This window comes from Pleurodeles waltl, chromosome 6, assembly GCF_031143425.1.
Source record: "Pleurodeles waltl isolate 20211129_DDA chromosome 6, aPleWal1.hap1.20221129, whole genome shotgun sequence".
NCBI classification, from domain to species: Eukaryota; Metazoa; Chordata; class Amphibia; order Caudata; family Salamandridae; genus Pleurodeles; species Pleurodeles waltl.
Genome location: NC_090445.1, coordinates 885,887,665 through 885,913,347, shown reverse-complemented (window position 1 = coordinate 885,913,347; position 25,683 = coordinate 885,887,665). Strand labels below are relative to the sequence as shown.

Genomic DNA, 25,683 nt, shown 5'->3' with positions numbered 1-25,683 from the left:
GGTCCCTACTGAGCCAGGCACCAGCACTGCATGTATCTCAGTGCAGTACCTCAAGCTGCTACTAGAGGTCCCTATTGAACCAGACACCAGCACAGCATGTATCTTGGTACAATATCACAAGCTGCTACAAGAGGTCCCTAATGAGCCAGGTATCAGCACTACATGGGCATGCTAATGCAGACTGATGCCAGATGCCCCTCCTGAGCCAGGCCACAGCACCGCTTGTATCACAGAGCAGTACCTCAGGTTGCTGTTACCAGAGGTCCTAAGAAGTGGCAATGGAGCGAGACTCTAATGCTAGTTTAATTATATGTTGTGTTCACTGGGCACTCTAATTGAAATACTCAGCCTTCATTTTGTAGCATACCTTACCAGCAAAACAGAACCTTTTTAGGTCGAGCCTAGGCAGCGCTTGTGCTGTTTCTTCAAGATGTTGTATATATGCACAGTCCATTATCGACCTGAAAAGATGAAAGGCTGATGTGGCGTTACCTGCACTGGAATTTATGATCTGGACAAAAGTTGTGATAGATATCGAGAGCAAGGACTCCGCTCACTCAGCAGTCTTGACAAGAACACACACCCATACATCTCAGTCACATTTCTCTCAAATAACTGCACTTATGGAAATGTTCTAAAGTCCCATTTCTCTTTCATTTATATCTAAACAGTGAATTCAAAACAGCTAGTTTTCAGTGCTCTTGCCGGGCTCCACAGCTGCTTATTTCCCACCCAAATCCACAAAAACCACATGCTTTTAGAATGTCATTTAGCAGTGCAGTATCCCTCTTAAATCCCTGGCGGCACAGCACTCCGGATAATGTGCTGCATGGCTACATACGTATAAGGTCCTAAAGGCGAGACATCTAGGCTATGCAGATGCTTGTTATTGTCTGTCACTCATGCTGGACTCTGCTCAAGGCACAGCTGATTATCTCATTGAGCGCAGTGTTGTGCATCCTCGGGCCTCCCAAAGGTGTCTCACCTAGGGATCTGCAGTGCAGGACACCCCCTGCGATCACTCTGGATCTCAGTTGCTTACTGGTAGGGAAGACAGGTCCTCGGGGCATATAAGTGCAGTATCTTCTTTCTCATAAAATATATTTTAATGTCATATTATAATGTGTTCTTGTGCTCTTCCTTCACAGGATGAGAGTTGGCTCAGTTTTTTTCCAGGTTTGAAAGGGTCAGAAACATTTGGTGCACTTGACCTTGGAGGGGCTTCCACACAAATCACCTTTGTACCAGAGAATGACATTGAATCGCCTGACAACTCTTTGCACTTCCGTCTCTACGGCAGATCCTACAACGTGTACACGCACAGCTTCCTGTGTTACGGAAAGGATCAAGCTCTTCAGCAACTGTTCGCAAGCAACATAAAGGCAAGTGCGACAGGTCTGTGGCCTGGCGGGTTTCACTCTGAAAAGTCATCCTGTAATTCCAGAGTTGTAGAAGAGGAACAGTTGTGTTTTGTATCCAAACCACTTCAAAAATCATGTAGACACCAGCCTATGATTGTATGTTTATTGCTATGACGTCCGCATGAGGTGCAGCTTTATTCTATCGAGGAAGCCTGTCTGGACGTAGTACCAGGGGAGAATAAAACGCGCATCACACAATTCTTGTATAAGGTTGCGATGTTTTAGGATATCTGTTTTGAAATCTTCCTGGATTGGTGTTTTCTCCCTTGTGTACTTAGTGATTGTGATTGACATTGCTAAATATGGACTTGGGTACTGAGGGGCGACTAATTGTACCCAAGAAGGTTTTGCGCTGGAACCATAGCCCCGTTCAAATTCAGTTCCATAAATCTCGAGGATTATTTACAAGCAAACATGTGAAGACTAGTTATTGTTTTGCTGAGGTCACCCTCTTGGTAACAAGCCAGGTAAATGGTGAAGGTTTAAAAGCATTACCCTTCTAGTGTTTGACACTTGTTTTATTTAAAAGTGCCCTATGCCCAAACCTTGCTGTGCATAGCAATCAGCCATGTGCAGCCAGGAATGGTCACAGGGCCTGGCCTTCAAACCTCTGTGGGTGGTCATCTGCTGCACAAGGCCTTTGGCCTCAGTTTCCACAGTGCCCACTGTGCATGGCATTTCTAGGTATAGCTCTACTCTGATTTTTATGCCCTTTTCAGATTCTTTAGGATTTGCCAAAAAAACTCCAATTATATTGAATTTTTAAAACTATGTTCACATCTACCCACAAACTTGCAGATTCGCATACCCAGTGTGCAAAAATATGTATGCAGTAATTCTAGGTGTCTGCAACAGTAGTGATCTTAGAATTCCTAATACATTTTTTTAAAAGTCCAAATTCTAATTAAAACCTAGGCATTAATCTCATTGAAGAAATGTCCGATTTATTTTAATATCAATCAGACATTAAATGATTTGAAACCTGATACTTACATCAAAGCCGTTAATGTCAAAGTATGCCATTAGTCTGCTGCCAGTCCAGCAGCACCAGTTCCTTGGTGGTAGCGCATCCCAACATGTTCTGTGACTAGAATCTCATTTCTATGTTGTCATTTTACTTTCAGCCAACAGATACCATCCTCCAGGACCCCTGCTTTAATGTAGGATATACGAGGAATGTGAATGTGACCGGCCTTTACAAAAACCACTGTACAGCTGCGTATAGGAAATCCTTAAATGTTACGAACGTCCAGGTCATCGGGACAGGAAACCACGATCAGTGTCTCCAAAATGTTCTGGAAATCTTCAACAGATCCCAGTGCACATACTCAAGATGCTCCTTCAACGGTGTCTTCCAGCCACACCTTCAGGGAGATTTTGGGGTGAGGCCATTCGTTTGTTAGAGCATGGTTAATCATTTAAATAAATTAGAAGGTTATTTTGTTGCGTGGTATTGTGTAACATTTTTTCTATAAGTGAACATCTGACAAAGATCAGAAGCTATTGGGCAGAGGGACACAGTTGTCATATCATCAAGATATGTGATAACGTGTACCTATTAACATGAGCGGCAAAGTGAAACGTGTTGTAGAAGATTCACCATAGTACTCAAAATGGGGCGGGGCAATATTGTTCAGGAAGTCATGTTTTGCTGAAAGTTTGATTTGATGATGAGTGTGTACTCTTCAGGGATGGGGGTGGGGTCAAGGAGAGAAGAGTGTTCAAGTGGAAGGGTCCAGGCGATTCAAAGGTGCAGAATATGGAGGATGCACAAGGTGTCTCTTGCATGCTTTTGTTAGTAAACTTAGAGTTCCAGAGCCCAGTGAAGATTTTCAGGATAAAGACAGATGAGGAAAAAGAAGAACTACTAGCAAGAGTTATATAATTATTTTTGACAGTGCTGACATGAGAGAGTTGCATCTACGTGGGTTAACCCAGGAAGAATAGTGTCTGATCTCACCTACTTAGAGGCAGTGTAAAAATCAGACACAATTGGCACAGGCGTCTCTAACTGAGCAGGTAAAGATTCTAGCAGTTGGAATGGAGAAATAGTTTAGAGAAAGTTCACAAAAAGTTACTAAAATGGAGTCCTACCTTTTCAATATGGAGAATAGGGCTCATATTTGAGACAGAAGATAAGTTAATCAAAATACAACATTTTAGTAGGAAGTAGGAAAAATGTTTTATTTGACAGATGTATTCATGATCTCCAGATCTATGCTAATTTAAGCCAGTTTATTGCTGATAACGTATGCAATTCTTGTGACTGTGCATTAAATGGGCATAACCACCTATGGAAGTTGTATCAGATGCCCCTACCATAAAGCCTAATTCTTTTTTCTAAACTGGAAAAACAAACCTTTTGTTCCTTCTGGTGTCAAGTGGTGGAGTGCCTCAAAGGTGCAACAGGCAAAACTGCTTCCAAATTGTCCAAACTCCTGAGCACAACCCTGTTTTTACCAAGAACAATAATTTTTATGACTTGGAGGTCTATTAATGCAACATTGTTGAAAAGATTTAGAAACAAATTGTGTAGCATTGGGCATCAGAGGAACCAAATGTTATGACACTACTCAAAACAGGGAAGGATTTTCAATATCTGTAAATTGGTTGCAGATCTCAGCTGTCTGATACTGCCATAAACTTTAATACTACCTAGTCAGTACCAGAAGGAGGCTGACTTACTCAAGACCTAACAGGTCTTTAGTTTACTGAGCATGAGAGTGTACAATTCCTGAGAATTCTAGATATTGATTCTGTTTTAATGTTATGATGCACTAATATATTTGTAAGGGTTTAGACTTCTTTAAAAATGCAGCCTTCCTCAAAGTAAATGTGTGGAATTGCTTTACTCTTTCAGGCCTTTTCAGCTTTCTTCTTTGTTATGGACTTTTTGAAATTGGCTGACATAAAGAACCCAAAATCCCTTGAAGACGCCAAGGAGACAGTGAGAAAGTTCTGCTCCAGACCATGGCAAGAGGTATTTAAAACAATCTTAAGCCTGTTTAATAACTCATTTGGGAATACCATATGGTTTCTTGAGGAGAAGGTGTTCTCTGCGTTTTCATGAAGGTCTGTACAAATCAGTGTGTGCTTGTCAGGGTTTTGGAAATAATCAAAACAGCAAAGTAATATAATAATCAAGGGTCAGCAATAGTGACTTCTTAGCTATGGTTCAGGTTCTTTTTCCATTCAAAGGGCATTTGTTTTGTTTGCTGATAACTTTAGAGCCATATGGTGAATATGTGTGAACTTGTGCACTTGTTAGTGCATCTGGCTGTTTCATTTTTTTAAATCCTTCTTTATTCGCATTTATTGGTATAATAACGGTAAGATGTATGGATACTCAGCACATCACACTTGACAATTGTGAATACGGCGTATCAATAGGGAACAAAATTGGATATATGAAAAGTGGTGGCAATAAAACTACATGTTCCAAATCTGTTTCTTGCCATATAGAAAGCTGGTCAACAAAGGGATAAGTGAAGATAAGAGCATTTCTAAGGAGACTAATATGTACCATATACTCTATCCCAAAAGAGCATATAAAGGAACTTGTCAACCATTAAAATAGTAACATTGGGGCTTCTGAACCCCGACTCAACTAAGAGTGGGTGCTTCTGTGGAGAGAAAAAAAGCAATGCATATCCATGCAGGTAACCACTATACTATACTTTCTGAAAGTTACCAAATTCAGCCCTGTAGTGCCCTTTCCTGATTGGTCAGCCTCTGGCCGCCTGAGCCAGGCTACCTTATTGAGGTGTGAAGTTGCCTGGGATGAGACAAAGAAAGCATGTGGTGGGAGGAGACCTGCTGCAGCAGATGGCAGAGCAGGATGGCAGAAAACTAGCCAAACTGATCTTCAAAGGAGGTAGTAAAGCCACTTGGGACAGAAACTGGAGCACCCCCATTTCTTGCTCCCCTAGACAGAGGGGAGCCCCAATGATTAGATTAGGAGGAGCGTGTTAGGGAGGCATAGCCACACCAGTGGGTGGACTCGGCCAGGTCTAACCTCAAAGGAGGAATTTTCTCCATGTTGGATTTTTAGAGAATGTTGCTTTCTGCAACTAATTTCTGCCACACTTCAAAGGAAGTGGTCACCTCAGAGTGTCTTGCCCTGCTCCCCACTGGACAGGTGCAAACCCACCCGCTACCCAGCATATTCCCAACCCAGGAGCAGGGATAAATATGGAAGAGCTGTCATACAATTCATATCCCTTTTGGAAGAAGATACCTGAGAAGAAGGACTGGCCTTGTTGGACCCTTGGGCTTCACCTGAGGAACTGCACTTACAAGGACTTTGCCTTTCTTCTGCAACTCCAGGAGTGGGCTCTCTGTAAGCTACAGGTACAAAGGAGCTAACCAGAGTATCCTGCATCAAGTCCTGCAAGAACAGCCCAGTTGACCAGCATCCAGTGGCCATTTGAGGATTCTGACCAGGTGCATTCTGGGTTAACCAGAGCCTCTGAACCCTTGGCTGGTGCTTTGGACCACTTTCCTGAATCAAGAAACACTTCTGAAAGTAAGTGTAACAGTGTTACATCGTGGGTGGCCTGAACACTGGACTTTGCCCCTGTCAAGTGTGACCTTTTTTAACCTAAGTTGAGCCTAAATGCTTGAGGGCCAAGCTGCCAAGGGTTGAGGAAGGATTAATGTACTGAGACCTTAACTGGACCTAGTGGGGGTTTCTGGCCTATTGCTAAGTCTAGGCACCTACCACTTTTCCCAATAACCCACTTTCCAACATACTATTTTAAAAATACCACATTTAGAAAGTAGGCATTTCTCTGCAGTTTGCTCTCTGTGCCTTGCAGCTTGTCTCCAATCCACGTCTGGTCTGTGCTGGTTGACAGCTCCCCTTGTGCATTCCACCCAGACAGCCATAAACACAGGACACTCAGCTGCATCTGCATTCATCTGAATACTGATGGGTCTTCCTGGGTAGGAAGGGTGGAGGGGCTCTCACTTACACTTCAAACGCTAATGGCTGGACCTCACACAAAACCCCGCAGATCTCCTGATAAACAGGACAGAGTTCAAAGGGTGTACTTCAAAACCATTCTTTGAAGTCTCCTCTACTTCAAAGGCACATCTGGACATATGTACTGGGTCTGTGACCCCTTCATATTAGACATTTCTGGACCTACATCTGGACTCTGTCAGAAGGATTGCCATACTCCCCAAATGACTCATCTGGACTGCTTTTCCAGAAGGACTGCTCTCCTGCCTGTTGCTCTGCTGCTTCCTGACTCTGCCTTCCCCCACAAGTGATCTCCAAGGGCTTGGACTGAATGTGCCTTCTATTAAGAAGTCTCAGGGCCATCAAAGACTTCACCAGAGAGAGAAAATCCACTGCATCAGAAAATCAACGTAACACCTGTCTCGCAGCTGAAAAATCGATGCATCGCTTACCAGATTGACGCAGCCTGTTTCATCCTCCCAGCACACTTTGGATTTTCCATGCATCGTCCCTTGGCGTCAAAATATCCCTGCACAGCAGTAAGAAGTCAAGGCTGCGCACCCACAAATCTATGCATCACCATGCTGCGAGGAAAGATGCATTTCCTCCACCGCAGCGGAAAAATCGACGCATCGCTTTACTTTTTGATGTATCACCTCCTCTGTTCCCTGCTGCATCATTAGTTATGATGCATCCCAGGTACTTGGTGCTAAAAAGATACAACCATTGATTCCTATGGATTAAGACTTACTTAAACCTCTGAAAAGTGATATCTTGGCTTGTGCATAATGGATTTTTGTAGGTTTGGTCTTATTTCATTCAGATAAATATTATATATTTTCCTGAAGTGGTGTGGACTACTTTTTGGTGGTATTTTCACTGTGTTACTGTAGGAGTTATTGGTCAAATACTTTACACATTGCCTTCTAAGTTAAGCCTACTTATCTGTGCCAAGCTACTGGAGGGTGTGCACAGGTTAATTTGGGTTGTGTTGTAACTTACCTTGACTAAGATTGCGGTCGCTACTTGAACAGGGTGCATACTTCTGTCAGTTAGACACCCAATTTCAAACAGTTGAATAGAAGCATACAGAAGTTAGATGTAGTATATGATCAAATAATTCACAAATTCACTAAAAACACTTTGTTAAAGATATGGTATGATTTCTTCTGCTCATAAGATATTAACGAATATTTTCTTTAAAAAAAAACAAACCTTGGAAATACCTTGAAATACATTATTTAAAGTGAAGTTATGGATATGGTTCATATGAAAAAAAATGGAAAATTGCCACTATAGGTTACCTGTGCAAACATAATTGCTCCCAGTGCTCTGTTCATGACCTCACACATGAGGTTACGGATGACCTCACAAACAACATCATTGGTGACATAACTGATCACAAAACATGTTATCTCCACATTGACGACATCACTATGATTCTATAGTTATTAGTTTATTTAAGTATAGTAAGACATTGTTATGTGCTATTATTTATTTATTGCTCTGACTTATCTCCTTGCCTTCGGCAAAGCACTAGGTTCAGACGTAAACCTCTCCTCAAGGACTTAGGACATGCACAGGAGTGGTTCTGCTTACCGGATTTACACCAAACATGGCATGGAAATGTATTTTGGAAAGCATACATTTAAGGTGTAAAGCCAAAACTCACAAATCAATTTTGAGATGAAATTGGCGAAGAGTGTGGAATTTATTTTACACCACCTTCAAATATGCGCTGTGAGGCACCCTCTCGATCCTGCACCCAGAAAAGAAAAGGCACAAAAGAAGACCTTTTCCGCACTACACATGGGAATAAATAAGTAGAAGGAGTAATGTATGTAATATGTTTATATTTGATCTCTTGGGTTTTGAGAAATTAGAGAGTTCGATAATATAACAGCAAAAAGTGAATACTCATAAAAGAAAGCTTTGCAATACACATTTTGAGACGCAGAGAGCGAGAATAAATGATAACAGTATTTGGACATTCATTGGTTTAAAATTAAAACCCTGTCATGGACATTGAGTATGTAATTTTACTAAAAGCCATGGGCTCTGAATTATACTTCTTAGAGATTTGGAGTGGTGCGAATTAAAGATTTTTCTCCCTCATCTAGTGATTCAGAATTTAAAGTGCTGGAAGTGCCTGGAATCGCGTCTATGGAGCAAGCAGTTTCAGCTGCCTTGGCCAGATTTGATGTGCATTTGCAAAGCCTTACATGAAATGCAATGCCGTCTTATCAAGAAAGTCTCTTGCGCATCAGTCTGAGTTACAGGCAATTAAAATTGTGTTGCAAGATTTCCCTTCTAATTAACAGACACCACCAATGCTATGTGGTATCCTATCCTCCCCCTTGCCTGTTCAGATGTCACTTCCTGTGATAGGAGCGTCTGGATCTCTGGCTTCAGGCCATAGGCAGAAAATTAAAATGGTTGGCACTTCATCTATGGGGAAAGAGAACAAGATAGCACACCACCCAAGCAGACTTTTCCAGGCTTTAACTATATGTGGCTCACATGACATTTGAACATTTGGGGTGTTCGATGTGACTGATAGATCTATTTAATACCAGAGAGAACAAGATTTGTCTGTAGTGTTCTTCTCATGTGTTATATCTAGGGCACATACAAGGAGATATTCTCTCTGTCTCTCTGGCCTTGAGGTACACTCTCTATAAATAATTTATATTGCTGCTTCTGATGCAGAGAGTGTTTTAGCTCCCAAAGCTCATGTAACAGTAATTGCTACACTTTGGGATGTTCAACAATAGCATTCAGACCTTCTGTGTGGCCTCTTGCCCTGAGAAAGCCCTTGCCTAGTGACTCAAAACAGGGGCAGTTATAGCATTCCAAACCTCAGTGTCCTCATTATTAATGCCTCGAATTTGAAAGACTACCTCTCTCATCTTATATCCATCAGAAGGGTTTACGTGTCCTTTTGGTAGCTTGTAGATATTTGATTAGAACAGTTCATACAAGCAGGTGGGTTATTTATGTCTAGTCTGCATAGACTATTGAGCCTTTACAGGCTCAGACAGTTCAGGTTTTGGAATTTGACATTTCTTTAGTGAAAAACACCATCCTGTTAGCAAAGAAAAGAGCTATATGGGCCCCCATTTTGGCCTTTTTATGTTCTTTGATGGGTCATCCTTTTGAGCCCATGTACCCATGTCAGCTGAAGTTTCTTTCTTGAAGTTTTTGTTGATAGCCATCACTTCTGTAAATATCAGCTGACTTGCAGGCTCTTTGTGTGACTCCTTGACTAAGTTTCTTAAGTGACATATGATTCTACAGATGAAACCTTCTCTACCGAGGAAGGCTTTGGAGTTTCATGTATCTCAGATCATTTTTGGCAGCTTTCCTCTTCTTTCCTTGTAGACAGACGAGAGATTGGATTGCTTTGAATTAATATTATCATAGGTCTTGGTAGTCAGTTAATTTCTTTTTTTTTTCTTTCAAATCTCAAGAATGAGCCAACTGATTTCCACTGGATGTTCTGCTGGTAAGCCATTCTTTTGCATTAGTTGAGAAGCTCCTGTCCTTTCTGCGTGAGGTGTGGACATAATTTTGGCTCTTTTTGGAGATGTATCCGTTCACCTGTGATGCTGCTACCTGCCCTTTTAACCATTGTTTCACTAAACATTAGCAACAGGAAACCGAGCCTCAAATTTGTAGAGCAGTCTTGCGGTCCTTAATTGTATCAGGACGTATTTCATTCTTGACCCTCCTTTTATTTTGCTTTGTGAGAAGTCAAAATTAGCAATAGCAGGTTTGCAGAAGAAGTACAAGTTATGTAACTCCGATAATGTTCTTTCTGATGGGCGCGTTGCCTTCTGCGGGCTCCTTATTTCCACTCTCGTATGAAAGGTAACATGGTCTTCCGCCACTAGCTAAAGTACTTGGTAATGATCTGTGTTACAGAAAATTGGGAATTTACATTTAACATGTCCTACAAGTGTAACCTGATACTTCCAGAAAAGGCCCTTCTCCCACCTCATAGGCCCACAGTTATTATATGTCAGTATTCACTGTAGCTGTGGTTTCTATTTCCATATATAACACAGCATTTATGATTTGCTAAAAAATGAGACATGTATTGTATAGTTCTTGAACACGTTATTACTAGGTTATCAGTCATTAACGTATTCTTCCTTGTCCTAATTATACTACACAAGTTATGAGAGCCTTCACCATCCTATAGCACCCAACCTCTGATTAAGCACGTACTACCTGCTGCAATAACGTACATTACATTTTGCAGGTGTATATCTAGTGGTTAATCCCTTTAGTTTACAGCATCCATCTGGTACAAGTTGTGGGTGTGTATTAATCAGCACTTGTTACACTACTTGCTATTTGAGTTAGAACCTCAAAGTCACACATCATCTTTTAAGGCTATCTGTTAAAAATAAGAATTGGCAGAGCAAATAGGTGTCACCTGTGTGACCTATTGGCTATGGAAAAACTTGTTGGCAGTGTTGTACAGCATCAGCAAAAAGCAAACTCAGTATTAAAAAAAGACACAGTGATGCAAAGCGTGCATAAATGTGCACGTGTTATGATACTACTGGTGCTTGCATTGTTAAGTTTACATGCACATGTGTTGTGACGTATGCACGTGCATGCATCCGTACACATTTGTGTGCCTGCTAAACGATGTAAGCGGCATTTCATTAAATTTGTTATGTACCGATCCAAGACAGCGGATGCCATTTGAAGCAGTAAATTAAAAAAAAATGGAAATGCTCTAAAGCTCATTTCTATCAGCAGAGCAGCCCATCAGAAAACAGGAGCTGGCGGGGCCTCTAAAAATAAATATTTAAAGGTTCACAAGTTAGATGAACAACAGAGGTGCGAGCTGGTGGGATTGAGGAAGCATATGAGGGAAGCAATGGGTAGTGGGTGGTGGATAAAAATAAAGCTGGGTGGGTGGATAAAGTAGGTAAAAGGGAACGGCAGCACATGAGGGAGAGATGAAGTAGGAACAGCAGCACATGAGGGAGAGAGCAACATGGAGTCCACAAAGGTATTGGGGGCGGGGGGAGCACACAAGGCAGATAGATGGAAAACATGCATTCTCATGAAGTGCTTAAAAAAAAAGGTAAAAAGTTCCCTAACTGTGAGCAATGGGAAGACACAAGTCAGCCTATCAAAAGGATGATAAAAAGGCTGGGCTCCACAGGAGGAAACCCCAAGAAGAGGAAGGCAAGCCATTGAATAGAAAGAGTGGCAATTAAGCCAACCAATGGCAAGAAGTGGGCTGACCCAGAAGAACCTATTGTCTTTGCCAAAGATTGTTTTTATCTGTCCCTTCAAGTTTGCTAAAAGCTGCCTAAGGAGCAAGACCTAATAAATCCTATGGCCATCAGGCTATCTAGAAATTATAGTTGGGATGGTTATTTTACTTTTAAATCACCTCCCTCTAAACTGTCTTTGTGTATAAAAGGAGACACATTTTACCCTACTCTTGTTTCATTGATGTGTTGCTCTTTGCTCAATATTGTATCAAATACACAAAAGTATTTACCTTGCTGACAGTTGTGGTTATGTGATCACTGATGGGCATGGAATGGTGTGTAGGATGGGTTTATCATTGAAATGCATGTTTTTATCCCCTTCTTATCCTCATCTCCAAGAGCTCCAGTTTTGCACTATTACAGCATAGAAGTATTCACTTTTTCAAACTTTTGATTTTGCCAGAATTATGATCTTTGTATTCCCAGATTTTAATTTTAAATGTCACATTCAGCTATCTGTTGTCCACATCAATTTGTGATCCGACACACCTACACCTTTTATCCAGGCGGTGATGAGCCACATTCTACCGCTGGTAGATGATTTAGAGGCTACAGTGATGATTGATGGCCTACGCCACTGATCTTAATATGTGAGGTCACGTGGCCCTCATTGAACAAGAAGAAGTCTGCCAGAAAAGATGAAATCACTTTGCATTTTTTATTGATGCGTCTCATTGTCAAATTGAATTAAACGTTTACCAGTATGGTATGATGCAGTGCAGGACTTATGAAGAGCTGCCATGCCAAAGTACAGACCAAAATAACAACAGATTAACAACCACTGCTTTTTTTCATTTGCTGTAAACTGTGTTCTATTTTCACACTGTCGATAGCCTCATCTGCCTGGTCTCAATTAATATGTATGTCAATTGTCTTTCTAAGGTAAAGGTGGAGTTCCCAAAGACGAAAGAGAAGTACCTCAGCGAGTACTGCTTCTCAGGAACGTATATTCTCTCCCTTCTAGAAGTGGGCTACGGTTTCAACTCAACCAGCTGGGACAGCATAAGATTTGTGGGCAAGGTAAACATGGTCTGATTACGCATACACCATGTTTCTATAAAACATAAGGAGTGAGAAATGTAAACTATGTATGGATTTCTGACACTGAAGGTACTTCTACTGGTTTCTTGGGCAGAGCTCTCCATTAATTCATGCCTATATGACAGATGTCAGGTCAGCATTAGGTAGATGTTGAAAAACAATGGGGTTCATATTGTTAGCTTTTTCAGCTATGTACATATACTTGTCTAGTAATTTGTACTGTATCAGGCAATTGCAATGTGCAACTTGCCTGGGTGCGATGATGGGAGGCAGTGAATTACATATTAGCACCTTCTGCGGAATACTGGGATTAATGCAGCTATTGGATGCTTAGAATGCTGCCATAAACTAACACTTGCCTGCAGAGAGTAAGTGTGTGAAGATGGGACATAAAGCAGACCAGGACCATTGTTCTGTTCCAAAGTTTCTCTTAGGTGAGATATTGGCGACAACTGTTAACAGCCTTATTGCCCACCCACATGATCATAAGCATAAACAGCTGTTAATTGCACTTCTTTCTACTTAGTGTCTGTGTGTGCCCTTGCAAAAGGTATTGTCCTGTTGGTTGTACATTTTCTATTATTAACTCCATAAGACCATATTTCTGTATTTAATATTTATATCTTGCAATATTGTGACAATGATATTCTGGCACCGCTCCTTATCGGGCATAAACTTGTGGGCATGCAGGTCTTAACCACAGTGGATACCCTGAAGAGGAAGTAATAATGCATAATTGTAGTGTTCGATGGCATATGTTGCTGCAGATACACATGTTTGGCACAGTCCGCTGCCTGGTGTTGGGCTCGGAGTATTACAAGTTGTTTTTCTTCGAAGAAGTCTTTTTGGTCACGGGACCGAAGGACTCCTCCCTCTTCGGCTCCATTGCGCATGGGCGTCGACTCCATATTAGATTGTTTTTTTCCGCTGTCGGGTTCGGACGTATTCCTTTTCGCTCCGTGTTTCGGTTCGGAAAGTTAGTCAGAATCTCGGAAGAAAGCGTCGGTATTGTTCCGTTCGGTATCGGGATAGTTAGGTACATCGACACCGATCATTGGAAGACTTTGGGGCAGTTTCGATCCCCCATCGGGGCCTGGTCGGCCCGACCGCGTGCGACATCGAAGCCGATGGAACGGACCCCGTTTCGTTTCTGCCCAAAATGTCACAGTAAGTATCCTTATACAGATCAGCACTTGGTCTGTAACTTGTGCTTGTCCCCCGAGCACAAGGAGGATACCTGTGAAGCCTGTCGAGCCTTCCGGTCCAGAAAAACACTCCGGGACCGAAGAGCCAGGCGTCACCAAATGGCGTCCACGTCGACAAAACAACGTTTCGACGACGAAGAGGAAACATTCTCGGTTCCGGAATCAGAATCCGGAGACTCCGACGTCGAACAACAGCAACAAACTGTGAGTAAGACGTCGAAAAGTAAATCCATCGACAAACCGAAAGCCCAGGGGACGCCACTGCCAACAGGCCATGGCTCGACCCATAAATCAGGCGACCCGTCGAAGGGGCCGAAAAAGGGCACGCCCATAGCGAAGACACCCGACTCCGGTCGAGGGACCGCCATGGAGCAACCTCGGAGCCGAGAAAGCGGCTCCGAGAGACAAAAACAAGATACCGGCACCGAAAAACATCGGCACCGAGAATCCATGCCGAAAGGAACAAAAATTCTGTCGGTGCCGAAACCGAAAAAAGATTCTCTCTCGGCGCCGAAAAATACCACACCTTCATCCTACTCAGAGGAACAAGGACTAAGTGGCCAAATGCACAAATTTGGACAAGAGCTCCAAAGTGTAGAATCGGACTACACACAAAAGAGACTGTGCATCCAGCAAGATACAGGGAAGATATCAACCCTTCCCCCAATCATGAGGAAAAGAAGGTTCGGACTTCCAAAGGATGACGCACAACCACAAGCCAAAGTGGTTAAAAAAGTCACGCCTCCGCCCTCTCCACCACAGGCATCGCCGGCACAAACACCGCCACAAATGCACTCACCAGCGCAAACTACCATAAGTCATGACGATCAGGATCAAGACGCTTGGGACCTGTATGACACCCCAGTGCCGGACAATGATCCCGAGTCATACCCCACAAAGCCGTCACCACCAGAGGACAGTACCTCATACTCGCAACTGGTGGCTAGGGCTGCAGACTTCCACAATGTCCAACTGCATTCCGATCCTATAGAGGATGATTTTTTATTTAACACCCTCTCGGCTACACATAGCCAATATCAATGTCTCCCAATGCTACCAGGGATGTTACGGCACGCAAAACAAATTTTTGAGGAGCCCGTAAAATCAAGAGCCATCACCCCAAGGGTGGATAAGAAATACAAACCACCACCCACAGACCCAGTGTTTATTACTTCGCAGTTACCACCCGACTCTGTGGTAGTAGGGGCAGCTCGCAAAAGAGCAAATTCACATACATCTGGCGACGCCCCACCTCCGGACAAAGAAAGCCGAAAATTTGACGCCGCAGGGAAAAGAGTGGCATCACAGGCAGCCAACCAGTGGCGCATCGCAAATTCACAAGCGCTGCTGGCCAGATATGACCGCGCACACTGGGACGAGATGCAACTTCTCGTAGACCATCTTCCTCAGGAATACCAAAAAAGGGCGCAGCAAATAGTGGAAGAGGGACAAACGATCTCAAACAATCAAATCCGCTCTTCACTAGACGCAGCCGATACTGCAGCAAGAACAGTCAACACTGCTGTCACCATAAGGAGACACGCTTGGCTACGCACCTCAGGCTTCAAACCTGAAATCCAGCAGGCTGTCCTTAATATGCCCTTCAACGAGAAACAACTGTTTGGCTCTGAAGTGGATACAGCCATTGAAAAACTTAAAAAGGACACAGACACGGCCAAGGCCATGGGCGCACTCTACTCCCCGCAGAGCAGAGGCTCATTCAGAAAAACTCCATTTAGAGGGGGGTTTCGTGGCCAACCCACAGACACCACCAGCCAACAATCAAGAACCACACCATATCAGGGTTCCTTCCAAAGGGGAGGTTTCAGGGGATACCGGGGGGGTCAATTCCCAAGGAGTAGGGGAAGATTCCAGACTCCAAAAACACCTCCACCTAAACAGTGACTTTCAAGTCACGCAACCCCTTCACTCAACACCAGTGGGGGGAAGACTAAGCCAATTCTACCAATCTTGGCAACAAATTACAACAGACAATTGGGTATTAGCAATAATCCAACATGGCTATTGCATAGAATTCCACAACTTCCCACCAAACATCCCCCCCAAAACACGCAAAATGTCACAACAACATTTAGAACTTTTAGGACTAGAAGTTCAAGCACTACTGCAAAAGGATGCAATAGAATTAGTACCAGTACAACAAAAAAACACAGGAGTTTACTCCCTGTACTTTCTAATTCCAAAAAGAGACGAAACATTGAGACCAATATTAGATCTCAGGACACTAAATACCTACATCATATCGGACCATTTTCACATGGTCACACTACAAGACATCATTCCACTGCTCAAACAGCAAGATTACATGACCACATTAGACCTAAAGGATGCGTACTTTCATATACCAATACACCCTTCTCACAGAAAGTACCTACGGTTCGTATTCAAAGGAATACATTACCAATTCAAGGTGTTACCATTCGGAATAACAACTGCACCAAGAGTGTTCACAAAATGTCTAGCAGTGGTAGCAGCACACATCAGGAGACAACAGATACATGTGTTCCCTTACCTAGACGACTGGCTAATCAAAACCAACACAGTAAAAAAATGCGCAAACGACACCACTTTTGTCATACAAACCCTTCACAAACTGGGGTTTTCCATCAACTACACAAAATCACACCTAGAACCGTGTCAAACACAACAATATCTAGGAGCAACCATCAACACATCAAAAGGAATTGCCACTCCAAGTCCACAAAGAGTGCAGGCATTCCACAAGCTAATAAGTGCTATGTCTCCAAACCAAAAGATACAAGCAAGATTTGCGCTAAAACTTCTAGGCATGATGTCATCATGCATAGCCATTGTCCCAAACGCAAGACTACACATGCGACCCTTACAACAGTGTCTAGCATCACAATGGTCACAGGCACAGGGTCAACTTCAAAATCTGGTGTTGGTAGACCGCCAAACATACCTCTCGCTTCTATGGTGGAACAGCAAAAATTTAAACAAAGGGCGGACATTTCAGGACCCAGTGCCTCAATACGTTATAACAACAGATGCTTCCATGACAGGGTGGGGATCACACCTCAATCACCACAGCATTCAAGGACAATGGGATATACACGAAACAAAATTTCATATCAATTACCTAGAACTGTTAGCAGTATTTCTAGCGTTAAAAGCCTTCCAACCCATAATAACACACAAATACATTCTTGTCAAAACAGACAACATGACAACAATGTATTATTTAAACAAACAAGGAGGAACACACTCAACACAATTGTGCCTCCTAACACAACAAATTTGGCAGTGGGCGATTCACAACAACATTCGCCTAATAGCACAATTTATTCCAGGAATACAAAACCAACTAGCAGACAACCTTTCGCGAGACCACCAACAAGTCCACGAATGGGAAATTCACCCCCAAGTTCTGAACAAGTACTTTCAAATTTGGGGAACACCCCACATAGATTTGTTCGCAACAAGAGAAAACTCAAAATGCCAAAACTTCGCATCCAGGTACCCACACCGCGAATCACAAGGCAATGCTCTATGGATGAATTGGTCAGGGATATTTGCGTACGCTTTTCCCCCTCTCCCTCTCCTTCCATATCTAGTAAACAAGTTGAGTCAAAACCAACTCAAACTCATACTGATAGCACCCACATGGGCAAGACAACCTTGGTATACAACTCTACTAGACCTGTCACTAGTACCGCATGTCAAACTACCCAACAGGCCAGATCTGTTAACACAACACAAACAACAGATCAGGCATCCAAACACAGCATCATTGAATCTGGCAATTTGGCTCCTGAAATCCTAGAATTCGGGCACTTGGACCTCACACAAGAATGCATGGAGGTCATAAAACAAGCTAGAAAACCTTCCACTAGACACTGCTATGCATCTAAGTGGAAAATATTTGTTTACTACTGCCATGCCCATCAAATACAACCAGTACATGCCTCTACTAAAGACATAGTAGGATACTTACTACATTTGCAAAAAGCAAATCTCGCTTTTTCATCTATAAAAATACACCTCGCAGCAATATCTGCTTACCTACAAACTACTCATTCATCGTCTCTATTTAGAATACCAGTTATTAAAGCATTCATGGAAGGGCTAAAAAGAATTATCCCACCAAGAACACCACCAGTTCCTTCATGGAATCTTAACATCGTCTTAACGAGACTCATGGGTCCCCCTTTCGAACCCATGCATTCCTGTGAAATGCAATATCTAACTTGGAAGGTCGCATTTCTCATTGCAATCACATCCCTCAGAAGAGTAAGTGAAATACAGGCATTTACCATACAAGAACCATTTATTCAAATACACAACAATAAAATAGTTCTAAGAACAAATCCAAAATTTCTGCCAAAAGTAATCTCACCATTCCATTTAAATCAAACAGTAGAATTGCCAGTGTTCTTCCCACAACCAAATTCTGTGGCTGAAAGGGCACTACATACATTAGACATCAAAAGAGCACTAATGTATTACATTGACAGAACAAAGCTAATCAGGAAAACAAAACAACTGTTCATAGCTTTTCAAAAACCACACATAGGAAATCCAATCTCTAAACAAGGCATTGCTAGATGGATAGTCAGATGTATTCAAACGTGCTATCTTAAAGCCAAAAGAGAATTGCCTATTAGACCAAAGGCACACTCAACCAGAAAGAAAGGTGCTACAATGGCCTTTCTAGGAAACATTCCTATGAGCGAAATATGTAAGGCTGCAACCTGGTCTACGCCTCATACGTTTACTAAACACTACTGTGTAGACGTACTAAATGCACAACAAGCTACAGTGGGCCAAGCTGTACTAAGAACATTATTCCAAACTACTTCAACTCCTACAGGCTAAACCACCGCTTTTAGGGGAGGTAACTGCTTTACAGTCTGTGCCAAACATGTGTATCTGCAGCAACATATGCCATCGAACTGAAAATGTCACTTACCCAGTGTACATCTGTTCGTGGCATTAGTCGCTGCAGATTCACATGTACCCTCCCACCTCCCCGGGAAGCCTGTAGCCGTCTAGAAGTAGATCATAAATCTTAAACTTCTGTACATTTGTAAATAATTATTATAAACTCTTAACGTACATACATATTCACTCCATTGCATGGGCACTATTTATAGCAAACAACTCCATCCTCACCCTCTGCGGGGAAAACAATCTAATATGGAGTCGACGCCCATGCGCAATGGAGCCGAAGAGGGAGGAGTCCTTCGGTCCCGTGACCAAAAAGACTTCTTCGAAGAAAAACAACTTGTAATACTCCGAGCCCAACACCAGGCAGCGGACTGTGCCAAACATGTGAATCTGCAGCGACTAATGCCACGAACAGATGTACACTGGGTAAGTGACATTTTCATTATGAAGCATGACATGCAAGCCTTATTTTTATGTTTGTTAGTGACCACCTAGTAGCTTGTAGGTACGTTGTCAAAGGATGTGTTTCTCAGTAACGAAATTGCATACTTCTTGGTCGTTGAGTAAACACTGTTCTGCTGTCTCTTCACAGATTAGCGGCAGTGATGCCGGTTGGACTCTGGGATATATGCTGAACCTGACCAACATGATTCCAGCAGAGCTTCCCCCTTCACGTCCTCTCTCCCATGAGGGATATGTGGCACTGATGGTTGTCTCCTCCCTTGTGCTGGTGGCTGTCCTTCTCATTATCTGGCTAAGCTGCTGCAAAGAAAAGTGTCTAGAGAAAGGAATTATCTAGCAAGATCCAAAAATGATTTTGGAGACTGAAGGGACATCATTATGCTCTGCCTATGAACCGTATTGTACATTGTTATGATGAGCTCAGTGGATGCTCTACCAGCTCCTGCCTTTTGCCTCAAAGACTTGCTCTGTACGAGGGCATTAAACTTAATAAATTCCGACTGCACTTTCACAAGATGAAAGAACCGACTTATTTGTTCAAGAATTTGGAGCTCGTCTTCTCTTCCTCAACAGGTCACATTAGCAGTTCTTTTTCTTTCTCTGAACCTCTGTTAAAAGCAATGGCTGTGAATTGGTAGCAGTGACCATTGAAGAACCAGCTTGACTTGTTGGCAGTGCGCTCCAAATCTGATCTCAGGTCACATCATGCAATGTGTTTTTAAGTTATCAGCATTTGCTTAATTCTGCATTATAGCTTTGTTTCTATTGACTTCATATGGAAAAGCCATATCTGCCACTGCCATTTCTAAGACACCTCAGCACCTGTTGAAGGAAATTAACCTGCTCGCCTCCAGCCCCTAAAAAGTTAGCTGCATTTTAGAATGTCATTTTGGGGGGGGGGGGATTCATGCTTTTTTAAAGTATGGTGAATCATTATCTAAGGCAGGGAGCCAGCTTCACCTTGTCTGCTTGATGTTGCACAGAAGCGTTGCTGCATCCATCTTTTCTAAATTCTATTTCTCTTCTGCTTGGTTACTTGTGAGTGGGAGCCAGATAAACTACTCTGCCAGCTACACGCTCCCTCCTAAGGTCTTTTCCCAACCTACTAGTAATCTGTTGGAAGCCTTGCAGAATTTACTTATGCCTTCATTAGAAATTTCCTAAAATCTTCATTTGAAATTTACAGCCAAATCAAAGTTACGACTTATGAGGAAAATACTTTACCTCTGGGATTATCCACAGATACATTTAGTCACTGAAGAGTCTTAGTATATCCACGTAAAATGCCTCAAACTAGTACAAATGGGGGAGGATTGGTAGAGAACTCCCAATCTTTACTACTATTCTTCACCCCACCTTACAAAACCCATAATAGTGCTGCAATACCACATCTGACCATTTTAGTACTCCATTGCATTTATTATACCAGGTGCTGCATTTGTATTTGTGATGATGACCTTAACTTCTTATGCTTCCAAGTTCAAAAATAAAAAGTACAAGTGAGTTAAGTTCTAGTAGCACCTCACATTATAGCAAGGTCACTTACAAACATGGGCTAAATAAAATCACAATTTGCTTCTGTTCTTTTTTTTTTTTTCCATCAATTTGAATGCCATGTCATGAAGATGAGGCATACGCAGGGGCCTGTTTTAATAAGTGGTGTGACTGACAGTGAAAAATTTGCAGTTTTATTTTTTTATCAAAAGAAGTGTCCTAATGTTTAAGGCAGATTGTTATAGAACCCAACCACTTTTTCTCCGGGTATAAGCTATGTTTAAGTCTGTTCCAGAAAGACCTTTCTTTGCATTTTTTCTGTTAATGACCCAACAGTCTTCCCCCTGCTTGAACTTGAATTGACCAGACACTGTCGCTTAAATTATCATAACATTTTCAGTGAATCTGTTTAGTAGGAGCCATTCATTCCTGTTTTGTTGGAAATTCGTATTTTTGGAAATAAATTTGTATGCGAGATTGAAATTGAATGTTGTGTCTAGATTTCCTGGGTACCAATGAGACCATGGAAAATGTGAAGGTGGATTCATGGTTAACATAAATGCTGTCAGCTTGTATACAGTGTGCTATTAATTTTCAAAATAAAATGGGTCCAAGTAGGGCAGGTATCTGGCCTACAAATTTTACACTATCCCCATTGCAGGGAGATGCACTGGTATATTTATGACGCCCATAGCATGGAAGACAAATAACTTCCAGCATTACTCTGAAAACTGTAAAGAGTTTGCTGAGACTTTTTTGCTATTATTGTAACACATTCGAAGCTAATAAGACAACATTTTAATAAAAAAAATATTGGCAACCCCCAGGTATGTGCAAATCTTCCCATTGGAAGAAAAAGGTGTGTCCGCCAATATCTGAGAATCTTTTTGTGATCTGGAAGTTAAAGCATGCTTCATACATATGCTGTTTTAAAAACTGCACTGTAAAATGTTAAAATTGCTCCACTGTTTTAGAAAATAGGGGATATATTTATGTCTGTGTCGGAGGGGGGCTTTGTAGTGCAGTTTGAGTTGCTTATCTGTTATACATGTCACACATTTTCAGTATAAATCACCTTTTTTAGGGGGTAGCTTTAGCCCTTGGATGTGATTGCAGATGCATCATTAATTTTATTTAAAGGTTTTAAACTTTTCAAGGGTAAAACTTTACATATTGCCCCATTGTTCTGGTAGACAGAATGTTCCTATGTTTTCTAAAGATCTTCTCATGCCCAAACTTTTGGAAGTCAATATTTAAAATCACAGGATGGGACCACACCTTCTAGGTCATGTTTGAATAGAGACAATGGTACATGCAGTACTTTGAGGTCAGGCCTTGCTTTAAAGTTTTAATAGAGTCATTATGGTCCACATGTCCAAAAGTAATCATTTGCGATTAGTAAATAGCAAATTGTTGTAATTTGCTCTTTGGCAATTGCAAACACCAATGTTCAAATGTGTCTCTAACACATTTTGCGATTCCCAGAGGGTCTCGAATAGACCTACAATAAATATTGGGGTAGGTCTCTGTTTGCGACCCATTGGGAATCGCTAAAATCACAGGGATGGTGGCCTCCTGGGATCAGCAGACCACCATGTCTGTGATTGCATTAAAAAAAATAAACAGTTTTTTTTCATTTCTTAAGAGTAGGCAGTGGAACCGTGGGACCACTGTCTGGTCTCAAAAAATGTTTTTAATAAACATTCGCAAAGGGAAAGGGGTCCCAGTAGGTGATGAAATCCAAATGTTTGCTACCACATTTCAGTTGCAAAACATTTGCACATGCCACTGCAATACTGTATTAGGAAGGAACACCCTAACCATGCCTCTTCCTAATACTGAATCGCAAATAGGGCTTTGTACATCTAAAAAAAAAAAAATTGTGTTCCAAACAGGCCAATTCTGTTAATCCGCCCATCTGTGACCACAAAAAGACTTTGTACATGTGGTCCCATGTTTTCTCAAAGGACGTTATGCTGACTGGGCATTTCTGCTTGGTACATTGAGATCCTATTCCGGATGCCAACAACTCACTCTTCTCAATAAGATAGATGCAATGTTTATATCCTGTTTAGACTTCAACCACCTTCCTCCAAATTATTGAACTTTGCTATGTTTTTCAAAACTAAAAGCATTCAGACTGGTCTTTGGCCATCATGCAGAAGAACTTGAAGTTCTAAGATATGTGATTGCAGAGGTACTAGACAGTGTGGGATATTTGCAGTTAGCTGTAGGCATCCAGCGACTGCAACATTAAGGTGCATGCAATTATGGGCAATTTCTATGCGTACAAATTATTGAATATAAGGCATTGTATTAATTAATAGTTATTGTACAGCTGTGTGGTGTTTGGACCTATCCACTCAACTGTGCAAGCATTATACAGATTGAAGTATTTAGTCTGCAAGGCTTGCATATCCGCATTAAGAAAGCGTGTTTATTTGAGGCAACATTAGTTTCACTATTACATTTTGTTGTTCAAGAGTTAAAACAAATGCGTTCTTGAAATGTGCTCAAGAAAACTCCAATTTTCTATAAAAATGAAGCAGAGCCCTAATTTACAAAGTCTTCATGCATATATGTAAATTTCCTACGTGGTCTTGTATCGCACACAGATATACCAGTAATATGAGGATGGAAAAGTATGACACATCTTGCTACAACAGTTATTTCTACCTCATTGTAGTAGCTCCTGGGTTAAGAGATGTAGAAATAAGTCAAAGACTAGGACATTCTCATGCCCCTCTATAGAGAATGCCCAGTGCAATAAACACTAGGTATTAAGAAAACAAGACAAAAAGGATGAGTGACTTATTCAGGATGCAATATGGCGCCAACCTCACAAGGCATTGTGACTAAGGGAGAGTGGTGAAGCATGTTGTGGAAAATAGTATTGACAGAATCATCACCGTGGATCAGATCACAAGGCTCTCTAACTGTCTAATAGGCATATTCATCTGAAAATTATCAAAGAACTCTGGAAGAACACCCAAATAGAGGTTCATTCTTAGTAGGAGAAGATCCAGGGAAAACCGGAGTAATCTTTCACCAGAATCCTTTGCATGCCTAATATGATTTTCCTAGCTTCAGTGAGCAGGAATCAAGAAATTATTGAAGGCAGAGAGGTTACAATTAAACATATGTTTCTACAAATAGCGCACAAAGTCCGATCACAAACAACACGTATAGTAAATTCTGATATCTATGCAGTGCTCTGAGTTTAACATTGCTCTTTCAAAGAGTCCAAAGGTGTGATAGAAACTGTCCCTCTGCCTGGGCTTTAAAACCTAGTCACAATTCTCATCTTCAATTAGCCTCACTCATGCAACAGTCAAAGGACCAAGCCTCCATGCCCAATGTGGATTGGTCAAACCACTGTTAAGGACACATCTCAGTGGGTTGAATTGCACAAAGGAAAGAAAATAAGCAGTACTGCATGTCTTAGTTCCACAAGTGGATTTTTATCCAATGACAATAGTTGGAGTAAATCACACTTTTTTAACCTGGTCATCTACCCTGTTCCACACCATCGCACCAACTGACAAGGTGACTCCCCACATGAGGCGCTAACACTGACCATTATGCCCCAGACACCAACTTCCTATTCTAGAAGCATGGATGTAGTAATAACCAGGTAATCATAAATTGCAGATAGGTTGAGTTTATTTGAAAAATCTTTCCTGCTGTTGCATTCTGGAGTCATGTACTACTGTAATTATTATTCCCTATTATTGGTGTTTTCAACATTATATAGGTAATACATTGTTGGCAAGTTCCCCTCACCTTTTGCAAGATAACTTCCTTAGCCTCACATCTTACAGTCTGCTGCACCTTCTGGGCAGAGGTGAGCAGAAGTAGGTGGGCATATCAGTGCAATTCTGATGCAGAGCTACATTGTCTCCTACATTCTAGAGACTGTTAGGGATGCAAATGTGTTCGTAGGCGCAGTAAATACAAGTCTTAAGCCACCTTTTGAAGGCCTTCTTCGCTCACTTGGGTGTGTCGGACAAATACAGCAGCCACTGGAGGTAATCAAGCACCCCGGGAGGAAGAAAAATGTTACTTTTCAAACCAGCTCACCAGCGTACACTGGGTGGTGAAATACGATGAAAGACTAACACAGTGCTACCACAGTCCGCCTACTCACAAAGGCAGTGGTAATTTTAAAAAGGCAGAAATGCTTCCATCAGCCAACATATTCAGATTGTTTCTGATGTCTGACTCTGAATAAAGGTCATACAAATGGTCAATGCCTAAAGCAACATAATTGAATGGGAAAAGAATGGGAATTCACTGGTAAGAAAGAAGGATGACTAAGAGAGAGAGATTTCGATGTATGCAAAGGAAGGAAAACAACTCTGTGAGTAAGAAAAGCTAAGACATGAATAAAATAAAATAGTAAATTGGGCCCCAATATTCAGCAATGAAGAGAAGAGTAAAGGAGGAGTGAGCGGTGGGCAAAAAGAGCCAACATCAATATGGACACTCACATTTTTTTCAGAAACCTGCATGGCTCTGAACAACAGAACCTAAATCAACATTTTTAAGTCCCACCCCAAATTCTAGAGTATCAGAAACCTAAGCTGCAAAGGCCATGTTAGATGGCATATAAAAGGGTTAAAAAAGGTGCACCAATTATTTGACAATGGGACTCCTGTTTCTTTTGTACAGGCTCAACATCTTTTCTCTTTTCCGTAATCATTTGCTAGAAAATATGATGCTTTAATAAAAAAATGTAAATAGATCCTATCAAGATTTTCCAGCTCTGCAAACATCTACTATTCCAGTTTCTCAAATTGAAAATCTCTTATTAAAGTCCCCGTCAGCTTCCCATATTTATCATGTTGTTACTTCCCCTCCTGAAGAAA

General features: G+C 41.7%; 1 protein-coding gene across 2 annotated transcripts in view; it reads left to right on the top strand.

The window, feature by feature from the left end:
- The window catches only part of ENTPD1 (ectonucleoside triphosphate diphosphohydrolase 1), a 184,780-nt gene extending 163,482 nt beyond the window's left edge, over positions 1-21,298 (top strand). For both annotated transcript variants that reach the window (XM_069239690.1, XM_069239689.1), the window contains exons 6-10: positions 1,149-1,382; positions 2,546-2,803; positions 4,282-4,401; positions 12,567-12,704; positions 19,452-21,298. In XM_069239690.1, coding sequence (XP_069095791.1) covers positions 1,149-1,382; positions 2,546-2,803; positions 4,282-4,401; positions 12,567-12,704; positions 19,452-19,658 — 957 coding nt within the window. In that variant the 3' untranslated portion in view covers positions 19,659-21,298. The remainder of the gene's footprint in view (positions 1-1,148; positions 1,383-2,545; positions 2,804-4,281; positions 4,402-12,566; positions 12,705-19,451) is intronic.
- Positions 21,299-25,683: the final 4,385 nt, after the last annotated feature.